We start from the raw sequence: 27,238 nt of genomic DNA on the forward strand, positions 1-27,238 counted from the left end.
GAATGCAAACTAGCAAAGGGAGGTCACGTGTCGGCACAGAAAAGCTCTGCAAAGTAGGTATTTAGCATTTTAGGAAAACACACACACTGTACTAAACAGGTCCCTAAACAGAGAGGATCAAAGTAATTAATATATGTTTCTTTACTTTACAAGTACTGGATGAGCTGCAGGGAATAGAATTACACAGGCATGAGAGTTGAGGAAAATGGAGTGGCAGGGAGGCGATCGGCTATCACACAGACTATGGAAATGATGGGGAGAGAGGGAGGGGGAGATGCAGAGATGCCGAAGAGAGAGCTGGATGATGGAGGCACATAAACTGAACACGCTATCAGAGATCAGCAGCCGTGAGAAACATTGTCAGTTTACAGAGGGGAAGACAGGAACAGGCAGGATCAGCCAGGTAGTGTAGAGTATAGAAAGGGACAATTGACATTGCCAGAGCAATGTGCTATAGCTCGTGCCTTAAAGGAACAGGGGCATGTTTTTTTTTTCGTATTACGATTAGTTTAATGAATGTACCTGTGAGCCTCCTCTCTTGTTTCCACGAAATGTTAGGATCTGTGTAATGCTAGTGATTGCCTAATCCTAGGAAGGAAAGGAACTACAATGTTTTATTAGATTTGGATAAAACAGGGTAGAGTTAGAACCTGTCAGATCTTACTGATGTCTACATCCCTACTCTGGAGGTGCACCCTCTGTATTTGTTCTGGTGACCACTGTCACAGAAGTGATGGTAAATAAAAAATGTTACAGTTGGCACAGAAAAAGAGAGAATAAAAAGGCAAAACAAAAATTCTATAGTGCTAGTGTTACTCTTAAATGCTGCTGTTTCCATCTTCCACAGTGTATATTACTGCAGTCATTTTTTCCTGCCAAGTAATATATTTTTTCTGTATTGCTCACGTAACATACATGTATTTTTAATTTAGCAAATTCCTATTCAGAGAACCCATCATTGAATATAACATAGTAGTATGTTTAGGTAAGGGGAGGAAACCCAAACACACACATAGAAAGCATACAAACTCGGATAATGTCCTTGGAGAAACTTGAAGTTGGGACTCCAAGGCAAACATGCTAATCACAAAGTCATTAAAATTAATGAAGACCATTTTTATTATTGAAGTTAGGTCATCCTACCAGTTTTTAAAGAAGACTTCTGCTGAGCTTTATATATGAACTGGCCACAAAGCATGAACCCATAATAACTTCAAAAAAACAATATCTCTTTTTTTGTGAAGAACATATCATAGATTTGACAACTCATGTGGAAGAATTAATAAAACGTAGGAGCTGTAATTAGTGTGATTGATCATACACAATCATATCTGCTGACTTTACAGTAACCTTAACAGGACTCTGTGACCATCAATGATGATTACCAGTTGACTACATAACCGTAGTGGATGTGTGAAGTGTGTTTTATTGAATAAAAAGTTGAAGGTTTTCCTTATGTTGCTTGGAGAATTATATCTCTACAAACTTAAAAAAAATTAGCTTGGATAACATTATAGAATGCAGCCTGAACATCTTTTTTTAATGTGTTTTTTTTTTTGATTACTTATTTATTGTTGCATGTGCCATATAGTTATTTTTTTTTTGATCTGGTTAAGACCGCCTGACGTGTCGCGTCCCATTCATTGCAATGGAACCGTTCTAATAGGAGCGACACAAGTCGCTACGACTTAGAAAAAGGTTCCTGTACGACTTCGGGGGCGGCTCGGGGCGACCTGCATTGACTTCTATACAGAAGTCGTTTTGCAAATCGCCTCTGAAGTCGTCCTCAGGATGACTTGCAGAGTCGCCCCGGAAGTCGTGCCACTGCTGTGTGAACCGACTCTAAGAATAAACAAAAGCTGTGCTCCCCATGGCACATTGTCTGCCCATTTATTTTTGCATAAGAAAGGTGCATTAGAAAAAAAATTAAATCTACCAAAACTGCTATTTAAATTGTAGGTGGACATTTTGGAAAGTACAGGATGGAGATTTCCCTGCTAGAAAAGCTGGTTGAATTCTAACTTACTTTGGAGACTTAGTCCATCCTATTATGAGAGTACCCCTCGGGTTCCCATAATGCAAATGTAAAAAAAATTGAGAAGAGTGAAATTTCCGTGGCTAACTTGGAAAATCAGTCTTGCCACTGGAGTTTCAGACTCAAAGCATCAGCCACTAAAGACTGAAACATTACTTTTAGGCCTGTATCACAGCTATGCATTTTTTTGTGCCGTTTGAGTTTTTCAGAAACACACTACAGTCCATTTAACATGGTTTCCTATGGGTCACATTCACATCTCTGCATTTTATGGAAAGGGCCAATTACTTTTTTCAGATTTTTGGCTCCATGAACTTCAATGGATCAAAAATGTGTATCGAAAAACTCAAAATATGTACCTGGAATATGCAAACTGCTACCTGCATAGTTGTGAACCTGGCCTTACTGTAAGTGTAATGTTCCTGTAAGGTGTGATGACTTTGCATTAACTGTGTAGTTTATATTTAGTACATCCAGGAAGTTGAGCTGCAAGTTTTCTATGCTTCTTTGTTTCTGTGCTTTAAAGGGAGGAAGTGTCATTTGTTCCCTTTGTGTTCAGATCTATACAGAAAACATACACAACTTAAAAGGATCCTGTCACTAACCTAAAAATGTAATTTAAAAGCACAGAAAACCCAGGTATTTTAAATGATTGCTTGCAGCATTTTTCCCTGTACATAAATGATTTTCTTATTCACTTGCAACGTGACTTTGAAATCACTAGAAAATTTTACTTCTTCAAGAAGAGTTGATTCTTTAGCACAGCCACAGTTCCTCCTCTTTACCATGTCATTGCGCTCTTTTCTTCTGGGAGTGTCTAGTTACTGTCTGTGTTGTCTAAAAAATGTGCATGAAAGCAACTTGTAATGCCTACATGCAAGTTATCTCTCCCTATATCTAAAATATCAGTGGAAAATATTTATAGTTTCTTAGTACCTCCATATATTTTCTTTAATGGAAGTCTTTGTATAGTATATGCCACTTAGTTTATGTATATCAGAGAAGTTTTAGGAAAACCTAATGTATATACCAGCCATTCTCAAGGGGTTCCTTGAGCAATGAGCAATTTCTGCTTTTCAGATAAAAAAACACTAACAACAATTATCTTTTAGATATCTGTAACTGGGCATTCTTCCTAGCGACCACAAATTTAAGGAACATTCTTCACAGTGACCATAAATATAAGGAACATTCTTCCCATTGGCCATCATGCTTATGTAGTCTGAGCTGTAGATAGAGCCACTATTAGCAGGGGTTTCCGGATTCCGATGTCCTGTACACACGACCGGGATTTCCGACGGCAAAAGGTCAGTCGGAAATCCCGAGGATAAAACTGAGAATCTGCTCCCTACTTTTCCCCCTTACACACATTCGGTTTTCCGTCTGGAAAACTCAGATGAGAGCTTTTCCTCGGGATTCCCGACCGTGTGTATGCTCCATCGTACTTTTTCCCCACAGGAAAACTGCCAAAAACTGCAGTTTTCTGCTGGGAAAAAGTCAGCCAGGAATCCCGCCAGGAAAAGAGAGAGCGGGTTCTCATTTTTGGTTTTGGGGCAATTTTCCCATTGGAAAAACTGCAAGGAGCGCATACACACGGCTGGGATTCCCGGCCAAAAGCTCTCCTTGCAGTTTTCCTGTTGGGAAAACCGGTCGTGTGTACGGGGCATAAGGATTCCTCAGACTTGAGAAGTTTGAGAATGGCTGCTATATATTATTACTATTAACTTATCTAAAATGTAGGTGATTCTAATATGTACTTATTGTACAGTCCATGTACAGACATTTACTTCAATGTTTATTTTTCTGCTCTCTATCTAGCCAATACTTTTTTTTTTTTAAGAAAATCATTGCAAGTCCTAATAATGTTTAATTCTTTGTTTTTTAGAAAATAAGTATAACACCACTTTATGTTAGTATTGCGGTTGTAAGGTTATATCACCTAATGCCTTAACTCTGAAATACCAATTGTATTGCAGGGAACATCTGGACCAGATCCCACGACTGTGTATGTGGACATGAGAGCATTGCGGCATGATCGGTATGTAAGACTATTTTTAAGTCTGTGTTCATATGTATAGGAAGTCTTAACGCTTTCCTATTGGTTACTAAGCATGGGGTGGAAGACAATAGGCTCAATCTGCTTTGCTATAATACTTGCAGTTTTTGCCATACTGGTTGTCCTTTTCGAACATGTGACTCTTATTGTGTGCTTTCTTTGTTTTTGGAAAATATTGGTTGCTTTGGCACTTGACAGTTGTCATATGTCAGTGAATTGAGCCAATATCTTGCTGAGCATGCCACAATTGTTATTACCCCACTGGGGTTATCAGAATGTTCTTCATGCTGAGGTGTGATGAACAGAGGTTATGTGAGGATGATGGAGACTGCCCAGGCCTGTAAGCAGCTTTATAAGAATGCCGCTGTGGGTTTAAAGTGTACAGTAGGTGTTTGTGATATTGTGTTTTTAGCACGACAGCATCGCGCTGATTCTCGGCGACATGGTGCCGAGATCTCGCCGACATCTCGCACTCACTGGAATAGTGACAGCACATTCCAGCAAGCGCGTCATAGAAGCGACGGGAGATCCGACTTGGATTCCCGCCAATTCTACACGTGTGCGGCGTTTGTTATGAATCCTGAAGGGGAAGTCCCCGCCGGATTTTAAATAAAAATCCGGCATGGGTTCCCCCCTCAGGAGCATACCGGGCCCTTAGGTCTGTTATGGGTTGTAAGGAGAGCACCCCCTACGCCGAAAAAACGGCGTAGGGGGGTCCCCCTACAATCCATACCAGACCCGTATCCAAAGCACGCTACCCGGCCGGTCAGGAAGGGAGTGGGGACGAGCGAGCGCCCCCCCCCTCCTGAGCCGTACCGGGCTGCATGCCCTCAACATGGGGGGGTTGGGTGCTCTGGGGCAGGGGGCGCACTGCGGCCCCCCCACCCCAGAGCACCCTGTCCCCATGTTGATGAGGACAGGGCCCCTTCCCGACAACCCTGGCCGTTGGTTGTCGGGGTATGCGGGCGGGAGGCTTATCGGAATCTGGGAGCCCCCTTTAATAAGGGGGCCCCCAGATACTGGCCCCCCACCCTAAGTGAATGAGTATGGGGTACATCGTACCCCTACCCATTCACCTGCAAGAAAAGTGGTAAAAACACAAATAAACCACACAGGGTATTAAAATATTTTATTAGTCTGCTCCGGAGGCCTCCCTTGTCTTCTTTAGCTCTTTTACCAGGGGAGGCTTCTTCTTCCGATTTCCGGGGGTCTTCTCCTGCTCTCCGGGGTCTTCACCGCTCTTCTGTGACGTCTCCTCCGCTCCGGGGGGTCTTCTCAGCTCTTCTGTGACGTCTTCTCCGCTCCGGGGGTCTTCTCAGTTCTGGGGGGGTCTTCTTCTATATTCGCCGCTCTCCGCTCTTGACTCGGCGCACCCCGGTTCTTCCTCCCGCTGTCCGGTTCCTTCTCCTTCAGGGCTGGCCGCCGCTATACTGGCGGCGGTCAGTCCGCTCTTCTGTAACGTCATCTTCTTCTCTTCTCGTCTTCCGTCTTCTCCAGATGTTGACACGCCGGTCGGCTCTTCTCGCTGCAATGACGTGTGCCCGGCTTGCGTCGGATTTATATAGGCCTCACAGTCCCATCATGCTCCGGTAGGTACCACGTGGGTAGGTATCACATGGGTAGGTACCAGAGCATGATGGGACTGTGAGGCCTATATAAATCCGACGCAAGCCGGGCACACGTCATTGCAGCGAGAAGAGCCGACCGGCGTGTCAACATCTGGAGAAGACGGAAGACGAGAAGAGAAGAAGATGACGTTACAGAAGAGCGGACTGACCGCCGCCAGTATAGCGGCGGCCAGCCCTGAAGGAGAAGGAACCGGACAGCGGGAGGAAGAACCGGGGTGCGCCGAGTCAAGAGCGGAGAGCGGTGAATATAGAAGAAGACCCCCCCAGAGCTGAGAAGACCCCCGGAGCGGAGAAGACGTCACAGAAGAGCTGAGAAGACCCCCCGGAGCGGAGAAGACGTCACAGAAGAGCGGTGAAGACCCCGGAGAGCAGGAGAAGACCCCCGGAAATCGGAAGAAGAAGCCTCCCCTGGTAAAAGAGCTAAAGAAGACAGGGGAGGCCTCCGGAGCAGACTAATAAAATATTTTAATACCCTGTGTGGTTTATTTGTGTTTTTACCACTTTTCTTGCAGGTGAATGGGTAGGGGTACGATGTACCCCATACTCAGTCACTTAGGGTGGGGGGCCGGTATCTGGGGGCCCCCTTATTAAAGGGGGCTCCCAGATTCCGATAAGCCTCCCGCCCGCATACCCCGACAACCAACGGCCAGGGTTGTCGGGAAGGGGCCCTGTCCTCATCAACATGGGGACAGGGTGCTCTGGGGTGGGGGGGCCGCAGTGCGCCCCCCTGCCCCAGAGCACCCAACCCCCCCATGTTGAGGGCATGCAGCCTGGTACGGCTCAGGAGGTGGGGCCGCTCGCTCGTCCCCACTCCTTTCCTGGCCGGCCGGGTAGCGTGCTTTGGATACGGGTCTGGTATGGATTGTAGGGGGACCCCCCTACGCCGTTTTTTCGGTGTAGGGGGTGCTCTCCTTACAACCCATAACAGACCTAAGGGCCCGGTATGCTCCTGAGGGGGGAACCCATGCCGAATTTTTATTTAAAATCCGGCGGGGACTTCCCCTTCAGGATTCATAACAAACGCCGCACACGTGTAGAATTGGCGGGAATCCAAGTCGGATCTCCCGTCGCTTCTATGACAGCTTTGTCTCCATCGCGGCAAGCCAGCTCGGCGCTGGCTCCCGCGATGGGGCTCGTAGGTGCTCAATCTCGCCGAGAAAGGGAGCGAGATTGACACAATATTGCGTGCACCTACTGTACATACCTAGATACTCATTATAAGTGATAATAGGGTTTTAAACAACAGGGATCATCTCTGAAAGGTAGACTGCTCAACTTGTGTGCACTTTATATCTATTTGTGTGACACATTGGGGTTGATTTACTAAAACCGAAGAGTGCAAAACCTGGTACAGCTCTGCATAGAAACCAATCGGCTTCCAGGTTTTTTAGTTAAAGCTTAAAATAGCAAGTTAAAGTTAGAAGTTGATTGGCTACCATGCACAGATTATGCACTGTACAGTTGTAGTAAATCAACCCCATTGCATCATTATTATTTGCCTGAGCACCTGTCATGGTCCTCCTAATGGATTTTCCAACCTCATGAATTGTGTTTATGCTGGTACAGAGTAGAGAAGTCTTCTCCACAGGGACAACAAACCTTGGCCTGGTTTTGCCAATCCTTGGATTAAGAAATGTAGTGAACATAATTAATCCTCAGGCAGTAGGATAAATTCGACATACCCCCTTTTCTGCTTGTCCTTATACCGTATATGATATTTAACGTTAGAATGACCAGTTTTAGTGTCCACACTAGAAATGAAACCTTTGCATGCAGACATGGAGTACAGCCTACATGCAGAGCAGTTTATGTTTTCATCCAGACTGAACCAATCCACCCCACTCTTTGTCTGTAATTGGATGATGCTTCACCTCTTTGACTCCACACACACAACACCTAGTTCAAAAAGGCAGCACCATTACTTTTCATAGCCACCAAGCGAAGTTGAACTTGTGATGCAAGAAGCAGGGAGAGGTGAAATACACTCCTGCTGTCTTTCTTCCTCCATAATATTTAAATAGATATAATAAATTATAAACAAGCGCGCAAACCAAAATTTCAATAAAATGTCATTATAGAAATCCCAATGTGAAATAGTCAAATCAGTAATCAGTAATGATTGTGCACAATAAACGACCACCTCGATCAAGGAGGGATGCTTCCGTCTTGTTGGATGAGGATATCACCTTCAGCTGTTCATCAGACCGGATCACACCACACAGGAAGGATCACACAGGAAGGAAAAACAGGCAGAATACACTCAGCTTTACCAGGCACTTGATCTGGGAATAGTAGGCTCAGAAAAAAAGGGACAATAGATTCTTCATGGTGAAGTATATCAAAAAATTGAGGTTTATTTAAAAAAACACAGTCAAGTGTCACAACAACCAAAAAATAAAAATAAATACAAATACATTTCACAGCAGGTGTCCACAGCAAAATAATATAAAAGGCACAACGATAAAAAAAGGGTTCCTTTTCAAATCAGCCAAGGATCAAACCTAAAGCTGAATAATATGAGCGTGATGGCGTTAGGAAATGGTGCTCCACCCGACGCGTTTCCCCAAAAATGTCTTCAACTGGGAACGGAGGCGTTTTTGATCCCAGAGGCTCCGTTCCCAGTTGAAGCCATTTTTGGGGAAACGCGTCGGGTGGAGCACCATTTTTTGTTTGATCATTTTTTCACAATCAATTGTTTGATTTTGCACATTCACTTTTTATTAGGTCAAGCACAGAGTTCTTTTCTCTTTTTCCTCCATAATATTGCCTGTGTGTGTGTTATTTCTTTGTAGGATTACACAAATCTCAGATTAAACCATGCAGTGCAAGGAATTTTTCAATGCATACATTTTCAGCAGACATTCACCTGTGTTTCTGACCTGTAATGCCTTTAGGCTGCATTCACACCTGAGCGTAGCATTTTGAGTTTTTCTTTATCGTACATCACGGGACACAGAGCGGCATTCATTACTATATGGGTTATATGGAGTACCTTCAGGTGTAGACACTGGCAATCTCAAACAGGAAATGCCCCTCCCTATATAACCCCCTCCCATAGGAGGAGTACCTCAGTTTTTACGCCAGTGTCTTAGGTGTTAGTCATGGTTTAGCTTGCCTCCGCATCCTTGGGATTAGGTGAGCTACCGGTTCTGTCCAAAAAAGCCTCAGCGCTAAAGTGGTCAGTAACCGGACCCCAAACCCTTGGGGTATAGCCCATAATGCTTTTCTTTTTAGAGAGCTGGACCCTGGGCCCAGAACTTAGAAACCTTTGCGTACCTAAAGTTTTCTGTTGCCAGGGTGCTATATGGGCCCAGGACAGTGGATCCTTCATAGGAACCCAGGGCCTGAAGGTCTAGACATCCCCACGGAGATGGGGGAAGATTGGGCCTCTTGCTTGGCAAAGTCCTGCGGCATGGAGCAGGTAAGTGAGGGGAAAACTTGCGGAACTTGGTTCTTAGCAGGTTTTTTTCTGGGGGGTCACAGGGGACATGCCTAAAGTTATGCACTGCATCTGGCAAACTAGTCACATATCATAAAGATAGGATGGCTCTCTATGTATTATTCCCCATAAGATGTGACCTCCCTTGTAGTGTTGGAAAAGCATTGAGTGGGGCCTGTGTTATATAAAAATATATGTGTGTGTCAGAGAGCTTTGCTTACCTGCAGGCCTCCAGGCGATGCTCCATTCAGTCTTCCTCCTCAGAGCCTGCAAGCAGGCAAAACGCTGGCCTCCTCATGGTTCCAGGCTGCAGGCTGCAGTTTGCTGGAACAGAGAGGTCCCTTCCTCCCAAAATCCCCCCCCCCTCCCCCTGTCGGGAGGGGCATTTCCTGTTTGAGGTTGCTGGGGGGGAAGGGCGGGTCAGTGGCTTAAAGGAAGGGGCGGCCCTTCCTTGTTTGTTCCATCAATACTTTGGAACTGAGGAGAAAGACCAGAGCGACAGCACGGGGCGCCGAGGACACACAGTGGCCAGAAAGGATATTGCAGTCTTCAGAGGACTGTTTTGTCAAGCCTAGAAATAGGCTGTTTCTTTTCCATCTCATAGTTTTTCTTTGCAATACTACTCAGGGGGACAGAATGTTTTTTCTTTCCTGGATTTGAAACAAAAAAAAAAAAAAAAAAAAGTCATCTAGGGGAGAGGAAGCATTTTTTTATCCCCCAAACAGGTGTTTGGACAATTAACTTTTATAGTTCCAAATACCAATAGGTAGCAGGTGTACCTCGGTATTGTACCATGGTATGCCGCTGTTTTCCCTACAGGGAGCCTTGGGGCCATCGGGATCTGGGGCTGGAGCTGACGCGGGTCAGTCCAACCCTAAGATGGTCACGGAGGAGGTATTACTCACCTCTTTAAAAGAGATGCAGAAAAGCATGGGAAAAATGATATCCGCAGCTATGCGGGGCAGTAAGCGGAATAGATCTCCGTCGCCCGAGCGCGGACCCTCAGAAGAGGAGGTCCTTTCCTCAGGGGAATTGGACGACCTCTTGGACACGGACCAAGTAGGTTCAGGGATCGAAGACCCGGATACAGAGGAGTCTGGGGCAGTCTCCCTGAGGGAGAGCTGGTGGATTCAAGGATTGTCGGACTTGGTCCATAGGACATTCAACTTGCCAGTACCAGATCTCCAGGTATCGACGGTTTCAGCTTTGGGCTCACTGAGGGCGCCTCAAAGCAATGCTGTGTTTCCGATCCATCCTCTATTAGAGGGAATTTTGTTCCAAGATTGGAACAAGCCAGATAAGATCTTCTTACCACCTAAAAGGTTCTCTGTCCTATATCCTATGGAAGAAAAATTTTCCAAAAGATGGGCTACTCCTGCAGTGGACGCAGCCATCTCATGTGTTAACAGATCGTTAACATGCCCTGTAGAAAACATACAGGTGTTCAAGGATCCAGTTGATAAGCGCTTGGAAGCACTACTTAAGAACTCCTTCACTACTGCAGGGGCAGTAGTACAGCCAGCTGTGGCTGCGATTGGGGTCGCTCAAGCATTATCGGATCAATTTAAGCAGATGCTTAAACTTATTCCGGCCCAGCAGGCAGAAAAATTTTCGGATGTCCCTAAGGCCATATGTTTTACGGTAGACGCAATCAAGGATTCTATCCAGCAAGCGTCACGTTTATCGTTATCCCTTATCCATATGAGAAGACTCTTATGGTTAAAAAGCTGGGAGGCTGAGCCCCCATGCAAGAAGCTCCTGGTAGGGTTCCCCTTCCATGGAGGACGACTCTTCGGAGAAGACCTAGATAAATACATTCAGACCATTTCAAACGGCAAGAGTACTCTCTTGCCAACTAAGAAGAAGGTTCAGGGACCTGCGTTTAAACGACAGTATTCCCCTGGGCAGGGGCCCTCTAATGCCAAGCAGTATCGACGGCCTCCTGCAAAAGCAAACTTCGGCTTCAACAGCAGATCACAAGGACAGGCTGTTAGAGGCAAAAGGCAGTGGTTTCGCAAACCAGCAAGACCAGCCCCCAAGCCAACCTTATGAAGGGGCGCCCCCACCCACGAAGGTGGGGGGAAGGCTGCGACTCTTTTCAGAGATTTGGGAAGCCAGCATTCCCGACGAGTGGGTACGGTCTTCCGTGGCCACAGGCTACAAATTAGATTTCCTAAGGTTTCCTCCTCCTCATTTCCAGAAGTCGAGGATTCCAAACGATCCGGAAAAGGGAGCCGCATTAAGATCGGCATTAGATCATCTACTTTCCCAGGAAGTAATAGTAGAGGTACCAGTCCTGGAACAGGGGCTGGGTTTCTACTCCAACCTATTCATCATCCCAAAATCCAATGGAGATGTCAGGCCAATTTTGGACCTAAAGATGGTAAATGCATATCTAAAGATCCGCTCATTCGGATGGAATCCGTGCGGTCAGCAGCTGCCACACTCCAGAAGGACGACTTCATGGCGTCCATAGACATAAAGGATGCCTACCTTCATGTTCCAATTTATCAGCCACATCAAAGATATCTACGCTTCATGGTGGCTTCGCGTCACTTCCAATTCGTGGCGCTTCCCTTCGGGTTGGCTACGGCCCCCCGGGTGTTCACGAAGGTCCTAGCTCCAATCCTAGCCAAACTAAGGATCCAAGGGGTCACGATCCTAGCATACCTGGACGACCTCCTAGTCATAGATCACTCGTCTCCCGGCTTGGAGCGAGCAGTGGCCCTCACGGTCCAATACCTCGAGAGGTTCGGCTGGGTCCTAAATCGAGAAAAGTCAGCTTTCCAGCCCACAAAGCAGTTGGAATATCTCGGCATGAGATTAGACACAGAACAACAAGGAGTGTTCCTACCTCTGAGGAAGGTAAAAGCCATCAAGGAATTAATCCTACTGGTTCTAAGCAAGAAAGAACCGACTATTCGCCTATGTATGAGGTTACTAGGCAAGATGGTGGCCACATTCGAGGCGGTACCATACGCCCAGAGCCACACTTGCATCCTACAGGCAGCCATCCTGTCAGCATGGAGCAGAAGGCCACAGGCCTTGGATATCCCGTTGCCGCTCTCATCAAGAGTCCGACAAAGTCTGTGTTGGTGGTTAGACCCTCAGAATCTACTGAAGGGGAGGTCTTTCAGCCCAGTGGCTTGGAAGATAGTGACCACAGACGCCAGCCTGACGGGCTGGGGAGCAATTTTGGATGGTTGCACTCGCCAAGGTACTTGGGCAAAGCCAGAGAAGCAGTTGCCCATCAACATCTTGGAGCTCAGAGCTGCTCGACTAGCCCTCAGGGCTTGGACGTCAAAATTGCAGGGGTTCCCGGTGAGAATTCAATCAGACAATGCCACGGCCGTGGCACACATAAATCACCAAGGGGGAACCAGGAGTCAAGCCGCTCAGAGAGAGGTGAGCTTGATTCTTCTATGGGCAGAGGCTCATGTGCCCTGCATATCGGCAATATTCATTCCAGGAGTGGACAACTTTCAGGCGGACTTCTTAAGCCGCCAGACTCTATGGCCGGGGGAATGGTCTCTGCATCCACTAGTCTTTCAAGCACTCTGCCAAAGATGGGGAGTGCCGGACGTGGATATCATGGCATCGAGACTCAACAAGAAACTAGACAGGTTCATGTCCCGCTCAAGGGATCCGATGGCCTGCGGAACCGATGCGTTGGTTTGCCCTTGGCATCAGTTCAAACTTCTTTATGCGTTTCCCCCGCTCCAGTTACTACCCCGCCTGCTGCGCAGGATCCGGGTGGAGCACATACCAGTCATCCTGGTAGCTCCAGCATGGCCCAGAAGGGCATGGTACTCACTAATCTTAAGGATGGTAGTGGGAGACCCTTGGACTCTTCCTCTACGGCCAGACCTGCTATCGCAAGGTCCGATCCTCCACCCTGCCTTACGGCATCTAAATTTGACGGCCTGGAAGCTGAATCCCTGATTCTCAGGGGTAGAGGTCTGTCTCAGAAAGTAATCTCTACCCTAATCAGAGCCAGGAAACCGGTCTCTAGGGTGATTTATTACAGGGTCTGGAAGGCCTATGTAGGCTGGTGTGAGTCCAAGCGATGGCTTTCTCGCAAATTTACCATCGATAGAGTATTAAGTTTTCTCCAGCTAGGAGTGGATAAAGGATTGGCATTAAGCACAATCAAAGGACAGATTTCTGCTCTGTCAGTGTGGTTTCAGCGGCCGCTGGCCACCCACTCGCTGGTTAAGACCTTCCTTCAAGGGGTCTTACGTATTAGACCTCCAGTTAAATCCCCGCTTTGCCCGTGGGATTTAAATCTTGTTCTGTCAAGTTTACAGAAACAACCGTTTGAGCCGTTGGCTGATATTCCTTTGGTTCTACTGACAAGGAAGTTAGTATTTTTGGTTGCCATAGTTTCCGCAAGAAGAGTTTCGGAGCTGGCAGCCTTATCCTGTAAGGAACCATATCTTGTTTTTCATAAGGACAGGGTCGTTCTCCGCCCTCATCCTTCCTTCCTTCCGAAGGTCATATCCAGTTTTCATTTGAACCAGGATTTGGTATTACCATCCTTCTTCCCTAAACCTACTTCCAGAAAGGAAGGGTTGCTGCATACCTTGGATATTGTCAGGGCCATGAAGGCCTATCTTAAAGCTACAAAGAAGATCCGGAAGACAGATGTGCTGTTCATTCTACCGGATGGGCCCAAGAAGGGGCAGGCAGCTGCAAAGTCCACCATTTCTAGGTGGATTAAGCAATTAATCACTCAGGCCTACGGCTTGAAAGGGTTGCCTCCTCCAGTATCATTAAAGGCTCATTCTACTAGAGCCATGGGCGCCTCCTGGGCAGCACACCACCAGATCTCTATGGCTCAAGTTTGCAAGGCGGCAACCTGGTCTTCTGTCCACACGTTTACAAAATTCTACAAGTTGGACGTAAGAAGGAATACTGATACTGCCTTCGGGCAGGCAGTGCTGCAGGCTGCAGTTTGAGACCCTCGGATTCCGGGGGCTCCTCTTGTTCGAGTTAAATTTAAAAATTTTATTTTTCTCAACTAAGTTGGATTTATTATGATTTGAGTATATCTCTAAATTAAATCCTTTTGTCTTGGAGATGTTCTCCCTCCCCTCATTGTAAGCATTGCTTTGGGACATCCCATATAGTAATGAATGCCGCTCTGTGTCCCGTGATGTACGATAAAGAAAAAGAGATTTTTAATACAGCTTACCTGTAAAATCTTTTTCTTGGAGTACATCACGGGACACAGAGCTCCCACCCCTCTTTTTTGAGGACCATTTTGGGAGGCATACTGCTTGCTACAAAACTGAGGTACTCCTCCTATGGGAGGGGGTTATATAGGGAGGGGCATTTCCTGTTTGAGATTGCCAGTGTCTACACCTGAAGGTACTCCATATAACCCATATAGTAATGAATGCCGCTCTGTGTCCCGTGATGTACTCCAAGAAAAAGATTTTACAGGTAAGCTGTATTAAAAATCTCTTTTTTACCGAGATTTGCCGTGACAAAAAGCATCGTTTTTTACCGCGATTTGCTGCGACAAAACGCAGCGTTTTTTACCGCGCTTTTTTACAGGTCTAGGGTCACCAATGTAAAACGCCAAAACGTCCAAATTCGAGCGACAAAAAAGGGTCCTGAACTTGTTTGGGCTTCAGGCATTTGGCGTCTTGTAGTGGAGATGTGAACCATCTCCATAGAGAATAATGTATTTTTTTCAGGCGACAAAACGCTCAGGTGTGAATGCAGCCTAAGCGGATGCTGTAAAGATTGCTGAGCTACAAAATCTTGGTGAAAAGAATCGCCAAGGGGGTACCGTACAAGGTCAAATTTCCCAAAAGCCCTTTGTCTGCAGACTGTCTATGGGCTGGATCTTTGGTGTATGTATGTACTCACTTCTCATTGTTTAGGCACCTATACATACTGTATGTAGGCAGCAGTAGTGTATCTAATAGGTGCCGAGTCAGACACATGTTCAGATGATGCTATAGTATGGACATTTGCTGTCAGTGTCTTGAGCCTATTGGCAGCTGGAATCTGGAGAATTCTTATCAGAGAAGGCAGACGAGGCTGGGCAGGGAGAGGTAGGAAAAATGCTACCTGTATTAGTAGATCGGAATCTCTTACCTGCTAATGCTAGTGGTGTCACCAGCACTATCTGCAGAGATCTACATAAAGGCAGTGGGGTCACCCAGTACAGGCAATAACAGCCTTTACCCACAATGGGCAATTTAGTATAGGTGAGCATGCTGATACACTTCTATGTTACTGTATGCTCCCATAATTCAGCTATTAAGGAAATTGAGTGACCTTTCTGATGTTTGCACAGTAGCTGTTTGCTGCAGAGCAATATTAGTTTGAAGACTTTTATGTGTTGTTTGAAATGCTTCTACCCTACAGATGGCCCTAGTTGTAAAGTAGATAGCATTAATTGGATCGATGTGCGCCAAGGTTCCTGGCCCACATACCAGTGTAAGAAATCATCAGTGACAGGCAGGGTTTAGCAAGGCTGACTGAGCTGCAGACATCATGCTTACAAAGTTGTATTAGTTTTGTCTTGATTCTTGCAGGATTGTTCCACCTTACTGACTCCTAGTAATGTATTTTTGGCTTTTGCTAATGTCAGTCTCTTGGTTATGTCAGTTAATGAATGTATATATATGTATTTACAATGCATGTACTACCCCTGTAAAAATAGGCTATGTATTTGCTATTTAGTGTTGTACTTTTCTACCTGTATGAAACCGAACATGGGCGACTCTTTTTTTTCTCTTATGTATAATTAAAGGAAATATTACATGGGAAGCTTTAATTATAGAATGCAAAATGTGAAAAGTGCTGTTATTTAGAGCACATACATGCAGCCTGTAATTGCTTCAGAGACCCATTTCACATTGACTGCTCTTAATGCCCTGCTTTGGGTCTGCCCAAGTGCCTCATTAATTCCTTGTACTGTGGCAAATATGCTCTTCTTTCCTAGTTTTACGTTTGCACTAATCATTATCAGCCTTCTGCAGTGATTCTTCCTATTCCAGGAATATTTCTGACCTGGGACCTTGTTCTGGTTTGTTAGTTTGAGCAGGCAGAATGTGTTGAGTGAAATATGTTTCTGTATCCTGTAGAGCTGCACGATTCTGGCCAAAATGAGAATCATGATTTTTTTGCTTGGAATAAAGATCACGATTCTCAGGGTGTAAAATCTTTTACATTTATACAAAAAAAATTGGGCTAACTTTACTGGTTAGTTTTATTTTTTTATTCATTTAAGTCCTTTTTTTCAAAAAAATTGCATTTGAAAAACTGCTGCACAAATACACATACGACACATACGACATAAAATATTGCAAGGAAAGAAATAATATCTAGCAAGTGGATTGTTTCTACCTTTTCTTTTCCTTTTCTTATTTCATCCCTGTTTTCCTTTCCTTTCCCCCCCCCCTTTTTCTTTCCCCCCCCCTCTTTTTTTCTTCCCCCTTTCTTTTCCCTTCTTGTCCCCCCTTCTTTTTGAATCATTATAAAATATTGCAACAACCGCCATTTTATTCTCTGGGGTCTCTACTAAAATAAATAAATATATATATATATTTATATATATTTATATATATATATATATATATATATATATGGTTCTAAGTAATTTTCTAGAAAAAATAAATAATGATTTTAACTTGAAAAGAGTTGTCATAAAAAGGTTTGGTGTTTAAGTGGTTAAACGTTCCTAATTTACATACAGAAGTCTATTCTTTTGATGTAAAAGTCAAATTGATACAATGGTTAGACTTAACATTCCACTGATAGAATGTTTTCAAAACTTGGCAGATTGCCCAGACTTTGACTTTTGGCTGAGAGCAGAGGAAATTCTTTGAATACCAAAGATCGTAAAACCCGGTGTCAAGATCACAACGGGAAAAAGATTGCGATAACGATTCTTGACAATTAATCATGCAGCTCTAGTATGCTGCCAGAAATTGTCCTCTGGCTCATGCAGACACTGCTCCCATGTGGAAGCTGGATTGCCACCTGTCTGAAGAACAACATTGCTTTGGATTTCAATGCAATAGTTGTCTGCTCACTACAGGAAGTTAGGAGCTCACTTTATTTTTGTCAGATAAACACTTTTTCCTATACTTAAAATGTTTTTATCAACATAAAGCAAATGTAGTCCAGGGGTATCCAAGGCTGGGGTAGAGATTCCAGAAAAGCAATTAAGCTAAACATGTAGCGCAAGGTACACCGGAGTGGTTTAAAACCAACAATCTAAATGGCTCAGAAGAGTCCAGACCTCTATTTGAGAGTCTGTAGCCAACAGTCCCTGACCAGCCACATGCTGCTGCTGCAGTTCTTCAGCCACAAAGGACCCCACCATTGGACAGATTATAGAAGGACCCTTCCTGAAGTCTCCCCACTGTCAGAATACAAAAGCTCAGTGGGGCAGATTCCCCCATCCACATTGATTTTTTTTTTTTTTTCAATCCACTGGTTGAATGAAAAAAAACGACTCATCTTTGGACTGCCTAAATCCGTAATGTAAATCAAATGGTAAAAATACTAATGAAATTCATTTCCAACTGAAGTAAATTCTAATGTCGCGTACACACGATAATTTTTCAGCATGAAAAAAGACATTTTTCAACTTCATCATTAAAACGAAGTTGCCCACACACCATCGGTTTTTAAAAATTCTCTAGCAAAGCGCGGTGACGTACAACACGTATGACGGCACTATAAAGGGGAAGTTCCATGCGGATGACGTCACCCTTGGGGCTGCTTTAGCTGATTCCGTGTTAGTAAAAGACGATTTGCGCTTTTCTCTCTGTTACAGCGTGATGAATGTGCTTACTCCATTATGAACGGTAGTTTTAGCAGAACGAGTGCTCCCGTCTCATAACTTGCTTCTGAGCATGCGCAGGTTTTTAACGTCGTTTTAGCCCACACACGATCATTTTTTACAACCCGAAAAACGACATTGTTTAAAACGTTGTTAAAAAATGCAGCATGCTCAAAAAAAAAAAATTCAGAAGCCGAAAAATGATGTGAAGCCCACACACGATCATTTTAAATGACATTTTTTTTAAACATTTATTTTTCATGCCGAAAAATGATCATGTGTACGCACCATTAGGGCCAGTTTAGACTTGTGTGGTTCGGCTCTACAAAACACATAGCAATTGCACCATGGTGTGTTGTGTTCCAAATTTTGTGGTGCATCCAATTTTGAGGACATTTTGGTGCATTGGCAACCCATTGTTTTAAATGTGCTGCCCTTACATAACACACATTGACAACACTGCTTCCTGCATAGATGCATTACATTGAATAAGCATTGTCACCGTGGAACTATAATGCCCTGTACACGCGATCGGTTCATCCGATGAAAACGGACCGATGGATTTTTTCATCAGATATCCGATGAAGCTGACTTTCATCAATCTTGCCTGCACACCATCAGTTAAAAATCTGTTTGTGTCAGAACGCGGTGACGTAAAACACAACAACGTGCTGAGAAAAATGAAGTTCAATGCTTAAAAGCATGCGTCGACTTTTAACCGATGGACTTGCCCACAGACGATCGTTTTTTTCTATCGTTTTTTTAACCATAAGATAATTTTAAAACAGGTTCTAAGTTTTTTCACCGATAGGAAAAAAAACAATGGGGTCCACACACGATCGGTTTGTCCGATGAAAACGGTCCGATGGACCGTTTTCATCAGACGAACCGATCGTGTGTACAGGGCATAAGTGTGTTACAGGCAAGATCACCAGGTGAAGAAAACTTGTGAAGGCACCACATTTAAGGGCTGGTAAGCTGCAAAATGCAGTATATTACATTTTTGTTATTGGGTTTATATATACTTTCAGGTTATAAACTACAAAATGTGGAAAAGTCTAAGAGGGGAATGAACTCCATTTGTGTGTGTGTGTGTGTGTGTGTGTGCTGTACCCTTCATCAGCTTTTGAAATGAACTAGACACATCATAAAACATACTGTATGTGTTTGTTACAGAATGTGCAGTGAAATATTACAACTAAATTACCCTCAATTACTCAGAGGCAGCCATGAACATTTTGTGAATACCACATCAGACTGTATGCCAAAGAGTCATAAATAATTATTTTACTGCTCAAATCTTATTAGAACTACAGAAAGCAGTAAGGTACAGTGCTGGTTTGTTGGTCACTAAGGGAGTTATAGCTCATTACTATTTCTTTGGCATAGCAGTGCTATTGGTATATTAATACCAGAACTTCAGAGAATTGGGAAATGGCTTTTAGTATAGTAGAGTGAAATTATAGAAATGCACAGTTTGCGCAATTTATTGCACAACATTGACTGCTCAAGCATAGTATATCCGTTGATGAAGGAATTACATTGTAACTCTTTCCTGTAAACTCGCACTTCATTTTTTACTGGATGTACAGAAGGGGTATCCGACCTGCGGCCAACTACAGCTGTGAATGTGGCCCAACACAAAATCGTTAACTTAAAGAATTTTTTGTGAAAATGCATTTGCACTTAGCAAACACATGTAGCCGAAGAAAAAATTTGACAGTGTCCCTTTGCTGGATTTTTATACGTTTTTTTATCTCACCCAAAAAAAAAATCCCACTCTTCGCAGCCACTCCTTATTCGTGTCATACGTTATCGGTAGCACTTATTTGTGAGCAACTATTTTCAAGGTTGAAGCACATGAAGGGCACAAATTGAACCAAAATATCCTATGAGCACCTTGAGTATTCACTGAGAATTGCTACTACATCCATCCAACCGGATATTCATGCGTTAGTTTATCAAAAACTGTCAAATATTGCACTTGTTTTATGTTGCCCTCTTTTACTTTTTATAATAAGAAAAAAAAATTAAAAAAAAAAGAAGTTCTATTACTCAGATCGGTACATTATCTACATCAGTAATTATTAACTTGTGATCTGTCCAGCCTTTTCTACTCATCGGCTATACTTCTTGGTAGTGTATTTTCAGTGTGGCCCAAGACATTTCCTCTTCTTTCAGTATGGCCCAGGAAGGGACAATGTAAATCAAGTCCTAATAGGATCGCCAAAAATATATGGAGAGTTTATAGCTGTACTCCGGGCACATCAAAACTCAGTTGTGGGCTTTCGACTCAATACCATTTTGCAAGATCAGTCTTCACAAGAGTTGTCTACATGCCATTTTCTGCCCACCATCTGGGCAGAAAATGGCTAATCACTTAGTGTTAATAAACTCCATTTTGATTGCGAAAAAAAATATATACATTTTGTTTGGGTACTGTGTTGCATGACCGTGCAACTACCAGTTAAAATAGCGCAGTGCTAAATAGCAAAAAATGGCCTGTGATGAAGGTGGGTAAAACTTTCCGGAGCTGAGGTGGTTAAGGCCCCTTTCACACTGAGGCGCTTCTAAACTGCCAGTAAAACACTGAGCACTTTTGAAGAGCTTTTCAGGTGCTTTTGAAGAGCTTTCCATTCATTTCACTGGAGAAGGGCATTTTTTTCACTGCCATGCCAGCACACCGCCCCAGTGTGAAAGCAATCATTGATTTGAATGGAAATAGGTTTTCGGAAGCTTTTCAGTCGCTTTTTGTTGCATGAAAGTGCCTCAGTGTGAAAGGGGTCTAAGCTGCTTCACATGTCAGTGACTCCACCACAGTGGCCTTCATGTCCCAACTTTCATGGTGTGGCACGTGTTCAGGAAATAGTCAGGGGGTGGTGATGGGAATTGATTGGTCTTGTATGTAAAAAAAACTGTTTCCAGATCTGTATAATGTATGGCAAACTTAAAGTGACACTAGTATGTATTCCTGTTCTCCATGGTTCCATTGTATGTAAGAACATAGCCACCTCTCTTGTTCACTCCTAAGATGGGTTTTGTAGTGTGCATAGAGCAGTGCACATGACCACATTTAATATGCACTGCTCTTTCTAAACAAATAGAAGTGAGGTAGACGGAGAAATTTATAATAATATGTTGAGTGTGTGTGACTTATATTGGTTTATTATTGTTGGGAAGGGGGAGACAAGATTCTGCCTTCATTCACACCTGAGTGGTTTAAAGTTAATTTCCCTACACCTGACTACGCAGAATCTCATTCTTTCTAATTGTCCCTGTTCACAGGGTGTTAGTAATGGGTGATAGGGCTGTGATTGCTAAGGGGTACTGTGATGTTGGGGGGGGGGGTATTGTGGTGTGAAGAGGAACTGAGGACACTTTGGAACTGCTGTATAGAGGGAACCCTGAAGGAAAGGGAGTCTGTGATGTAAGGCCCCATACTCACGAGCAAACATGTCTGCTGAAACTGGCCCGCAGGCCAGTTTCAGCAGACATGTTTGGTCGTGTGTGGGCGCGAGCGGGCCGAATTCCAGCAAACATTTGCCCGCCGGGCCTTTTCCCAGCAGACAAATATTCCTGGACTTGTTTTAAAACAGCCCGCTGGAATTCAGCCCGCTCGGACATGTACGGTCGTCAGTACAGACCTACCGTACATGTCCAGGCGCCCGCCGTCCCTCGCATGCGTCGAATGACTTCGACGCATGCGTGGAAGCATTTTAAAGGCGGGCCGCCCACATCGCCGCGTCGTTGTCGCGGCGACACCGCGTCATCGACGCGGCGACACCGCGGACACGCCCCGCGTATTGTTTACGCGCGGACTTCTGTACGATGGTGTGTACAACCATCGTACAGAAGCCCTCTGGCAGACATGTATGGTGAAAACGGTCCGACGGACCGCTTTCACCATACATGTTTGTCCGTGTGTACCCGGCCTAAGAGCTCATTTGCACATTTCCCATACCACTTTCAAAACGCACTGGGTGTGTGATTGTCTGCGGGTGTCAATATATTCCTAATGACACCCAAAGTGCATATTGCAAATGCACCTGCCTGCACCGGACCATATGGTACCATCAAATTTGGTGCAGTGTGCTTTAAAGTGTAAGTAAACCCTCCTATCGTTTTCAGCCAAGGAAGCCGCCATCTTGGCCTCTGTTTAATCTAACACTGCCATGATGCTGTGCATGTGATCAGTTATGACACCAGCCATCGAATGGCTTGACAGTTTGGTTGAGATCACAGCCAATGGGAGGGTTACATTTCTGGCACTTGCCGGAAATTAAACAGTTTTTTTTTTTTAAACTGATAAATGAATGGGTTTACTTCCACTTTTTTAAGTATGCCATACCATCATGGAGGCTTGTGATTGGCCCCAATTTTATTCTGCAGCAGATCAATGAACCTCAAACCTACAGCCAATGTGGTAGATTTAGGTAGGGGCGCGCACTGATACGGCGGCGCAGCGTATCGTCTTTACGCTACGCCGCCGTAAATTACAGGAGCAAGCGCTGTATTCACGAAGCACTTGCTCCGTAAGTTGCGGCAGCGTAGCGTAAAAAGGGTCCGGCGTAAGCGCGCGTAATTCAAATGATCCGGTAGGGGGTGTGGATCATTTAAATTAGGCTGACGTGCATTCTAAAAGAATTCTTAGAAGATACGTTCACATTTCATAACATGTTACACCCATATTCAGTGTGTAACTTGTAACATGTTATGAATGGACTCATCAACACCTGCCTAAAAACGGGGGATCTTCTCCCCCTGTCTGCTGGCACAATTCAAAATGGACGCGCCTGCATGGGGCTCTGCCCACCCGGCCACGTCACTCATTCACAGTTCCCTGTGAATGGAAAACTACAAGGTTTGGCAGCTATCCGCTTGTAGTTTTCAATGAACTACCATGCCGCTTTGAGCGCTGTGGTAGTTCATTGAGTCTTCCTGTCAGAATGAATTGGCTTCTTTTGTACGAGAAAGAGGAAGCCGATACACTGAAAGATCTGCCTGGCATCAGCAATCTGCTGATTTACTGGTGCAATGCTTTACAGGCTCCCAAAACAACAAGTAATAAATGCACATTTTTTTACCTGCAAAAATATGTGCATTTATTATTTTTTGTCAAAAGGTGGACTTATCCCTTTAATTTACACCATCTTTTCACACCTGCCTAAAACTAAGGTTGTGGTTTACCTAGTAGTAGTTTATCACAGTCAACTAGAATGGTATCATGCTTGAATGTCCCAATATTAGAGTGAAGAAACATTTTTTTCTGTAAAGCTGGGTGCGGCTTTGGCTTGTGCCTGGCAGGGAATATCAGTAAACATTACTCAATTTAGAACAGATCAAAGATTTTTGTGGATGACCTCAGATTTTGTATTTGGCAAGCAACTGCTTGGTCTCTGGCCTCAGCCGGCTCTTCTTGTGACCCTTTATAAAATACAACCTATTTCACTCTGCTAACTGCATTAAACTGTCAGCAGGAGCCATACTCTATTTCTTCAGATTTTAGACTTTATGCTATTTTCCATTTAGCTTCTATTAAATCCTAACCTACTTCACCCTGAATACTATTAGATTATCTGTCATCATGGTATACATGATTGATATTATCCGTTATGGGATTTAGGAAGTTTTCAGCAGGAAAGGATTAATGCGCATGCAGTATACTAATAAATAAATTCATTGAATTGTATGGGCACTGTTTTATGGAGACTCCATGTAGCACATTAAAGTGGTTGTAACCCCTCAGAAAGGCATAATGAGCTAGTATGCACAGAATACTAGCTCATTATGAATTACTTACCTTAGATGGAAGCCCCCGCAGTGGTCCTCGTCCCCCCCCCCCTCTGGCGGCGACATCTCTCCCGGGGTTCGTACGTATGCATGTGGTAGCCGCCAGTAACGGCACATGGACTGAAGCAATGGCACATAGGTGCCATTGCTTCAGTTTGCCCCAGTGCGCATGTGCCGATGACATTGGCACATGCAAGGCACAGGGGATATCTCCTAAACCGTGCAGGTTTAGCTACAGGTAAGCCTTAATTTAGACTTACATGTAGCATAAAGTGGTTGTATAGGGTTTACAACCACTTTAATAATATGGCTTAAAGTAAACCTTTCATGAGAGAAATATAGAGCGCCTCATTGCTATCCTACTTCTAAAGATGCTAGAAAGCTGTAACTGTACCATTACAGGTTCCATGCCGGCAAAAGAGTTCTTCCACTCCCCTATTTCCGAACATAATTCACAAGAAGTAGACTACTCTGCTAGCCAGCATTCTGCCTAGTTTAATATTTAAAGCTGAAGCTAATCCCACCAGTCTCTGTTACAGGAGAATAGTGGGGGTCACCATCCGTTTTGATGAATAAACTTGGAAGAATGCTGACTAGCAGTGTGCATCTTATTTCTGGTGGCCTGTGCTACTAAAAATTCTGGTTCTTTGCCTTTAATACTTCCTGGATGGTACAATTATCTTCTGCTTCAAGTACTTCCTGAGAGTTACTTACCTAAAGCAAGTATGCTCAGTAAAGTTGAAGTACTGTATAGTCATCACCTGCCTACATATTGGGGGTCTAGACTCAAAATAATGAAAAAAGAGAGCCAGCATGACAGCCATGCAACAAACATTTGCAGATTGAGAAGTCCACAAGGGCTGTTTGGCTTTATATAGCAATTTCAGTGTGTTGGTGCATTAGCAGGTTTCTTATCACTGAAGTGAATGTAAAGCACATCCAAGCTGCTTCTTGTAGTAGTTTGGATGAAATCTTTCACAGTACTTCCATTCATTACCTTATTGTAAAATGAATTACAGTGGTACAAATTGGTGCTACCAATTTTACTAGTTGTGTGCAGGAGTGGTAAACTGTACTGCAATGCTGGTATGTCATCAAGCCCTGAATTCAAAATCCAGGGGTAGAAGTAAAAAAAAAAATTGATGGCTGCAGTAATTGGACTCTGATACGAGCATTGAGAACCTACTACTAGAAACTCCAACAGATATGGAAAGCTGATTCAAGACAGAACGTGAATTGGTCCCAGTGACCTACACGGAAAGAAAACCTGTGTCAGGGTGTATGGGCAAAGCAAACACGTTTACTTTATTTCTACCTCCACAACAGTATATACGAAGACTGCATTCACACCTAAGCATAGCAATGTTCTGGCATTTTTATTTGACAGTTTTTTAGCGTTTTTTTAGAAGAGTATTACAAGCGTTTTACAGCTTCAGGCATTTTCGTTTACTAGGGGGAGGAGAGAGTGAGAAAAAAATAGAGATGGTTAGTGACGTTTGAGCAGAAAATTAGTGATAAAATGCTCAAACCAGGCTTTTCTTTGGAACCAAAAATGCTTGTAATCTGACAAATAGAAGCTTATGTACTTTTTGGAGCGACAGGCGCTTTGCTTCAGGCGACAGAACGCTCATATGTGAGCAGGGGCCATTGAAATGAATGGGATTTGGCTTGTTGAGCATTTTAGAGCTTCAAGCAGAAAATCTAGGGAGCAAGAAAAAGATGAGTACTTGGTGCTGGGAGCACAAATTGAAAATAACCTTTTGCTTTGCCCTTACACCCTAAAACAAGCTTTCTTAAAATGGACCCTTTTACCAGAGCATTAATTTCTACAAAAATCTCCCATGCTGTTCTACTCTGCCTGGACAAAGCACAAATTCACTTCATACTCACTTTATACCTTGTTATTATGATATGTTACAGAACTGTGTTAGATATACTGTATGTACTTGTCTGTAAATATAACTATTTTCTCCATCTATTTTAGAGTCCGACTAGTCGAAAGAGGCTCTCCCCACAGTTTGCCCCTCATGGAATCAGGAAAGGTATGTCAACTTTAACATATCAGGAAACTAATAAATGTACACATCTCTGTGCCCGCGCAGAGTTTCTGGTGGATACAGAGTTCCACATTTACTGGATACATGCAGATTGGGCTGGAATTTAAGAGAAGAATGCCACCCAAATCCTTTTCTTTTCTAGCTTTGGCTAGAGCAGGGGTCTCCAAACTGCGGCCCGAGGGCCAGATGTGGCCCTTTGCTAGCCTTTATCTGGCCCTTGGGGCACTATTCCTTCCCACTGTCACCAGCAATATGACACTATGTTTTCCACTGATGATTCTTTTCCTCCTACTAATGCCAATAATGGGGCACTACTTCTCCTACTGACCACCAACCTGAGCCCATATTTATTCTCACTGATGCTGGGCTTGGGACATTTGCTAACCCTGCTGGCCACAACCCGGCCCTCCTAAAGTCTGAAGGACAGTAGACCGGCCCTTTGTATGAAAATTTTGGAGACCCCTGGGCTAGAGTAAGGAATTTTTAAAGCAATTGTTTATTTTGTATTGCTGTTTTTATACCAGTTGGAAAAATTCCTCTCGCTTTTAATTCTAGAGTCCCAGCTGAAATTGAGGAGAGCCCATCTTTGACAGTTTTTATCAGAGTGCCTCCATTTGAAGTTTTTCTCTTACTCCTGCAAAAATATTTTCCCCTTACCTTCTGTCCCACTGACAGAAAAATAGGGTAAATTACAGACTGCAATAAAAACTTAACATGTTCTTTAACCCTTAGCTTTTTACCCAAAGAAAAGCCTGGGGTTCCTTTTAACCACTTAAGGCCCAAGCCTCTTTTTGACACTTGTTTACAAGTTAAAATATTTTTTTTTTGCTAGAAAATTATGTAGAACCCCCAAATATTATAAAAAAAATTCAGACTCCCTAGAGAATAAAATGGCGGTCGTTGCAATACTTTGTCACATCTTATTTGCGCAGCGGTCTTGCAAGTGTGCAAACTATTGGGAAAAAATAAACATTTTCGACTTAAAAAATAAGACAACCTTAAAGTTAGCCCAAATTTTTTTATATCGTAAAAGATAATGTTGCGCCGAGTAAATTGATACCCAATATGTCATGTGTCAAAATTGCGCCCACACGTGGAAAAAAGCAAAGAAAGAAAGGAGCACCAGCCTAGTGTGTTACCGTTGACGGGTTTAATCAAATAAAATGATAGTAGAAAACTACTTACAAGAGGACTAACACGGCGACAAACTTTGACCCTTAAAAATCTCCATAGGTGATGTAAACATCCCTTGTAATAGAAAAAAAGCATGCCAGGATCTCTTAAATGTGAGATCTGGCATCAAAAAGCTCTCAGATTCTACCTTTACACTCAAATGTTGTTTTTTTGTAAAAATTCCCCTTTAAGACCATTGGGCGTAAGTGACGTTTGACGTCGCTTTCGCCATTCAATGATATGGAGCTGAG

General features: G+C 43.8%; 1 protein-coding gene across 7 annotated transcripts in view; it reads left to right on the forward strand.

The window, feature by feature from the left end:
• DIP2C (disco interacting protein 2 homolog C) overlaps positions 1-27,238 on the forward strand; it is a 612,079-nt gene that overhangs the window by 559,122 nt on the left and 25,719 nt on the right. For all 7 annotated transcript variants that reach the window (XM_040352676.1, XM_040352677.1, XM_040352682.1 and 4 more), the window contains 2 exons: positions 4,012-4,073; positions 25,742-25,799. In XM_040352676.1, the coding sequence (XP_040208610.1) occupies positions 4,012-4,073; positions 25,742-25,799 (120 nt within the window). The remainder of the gene's footprint in view (positions 1-4,011; positions 4,074-25,741; positions 25,800-27,238) is intronic.

The sequence above is a fragment of the Rana temporaria genome, chromosome 5 (assembly GCF_905171775.1).
Source record: "Rana temporaria chromosome 5, aRanTem1.1, whole genome shotgun sequence".
NCBI lineage: Eukaryota > Metazoa > Chordata > Amphibia > Anura > Ranidae > Rana > Rana temporaria.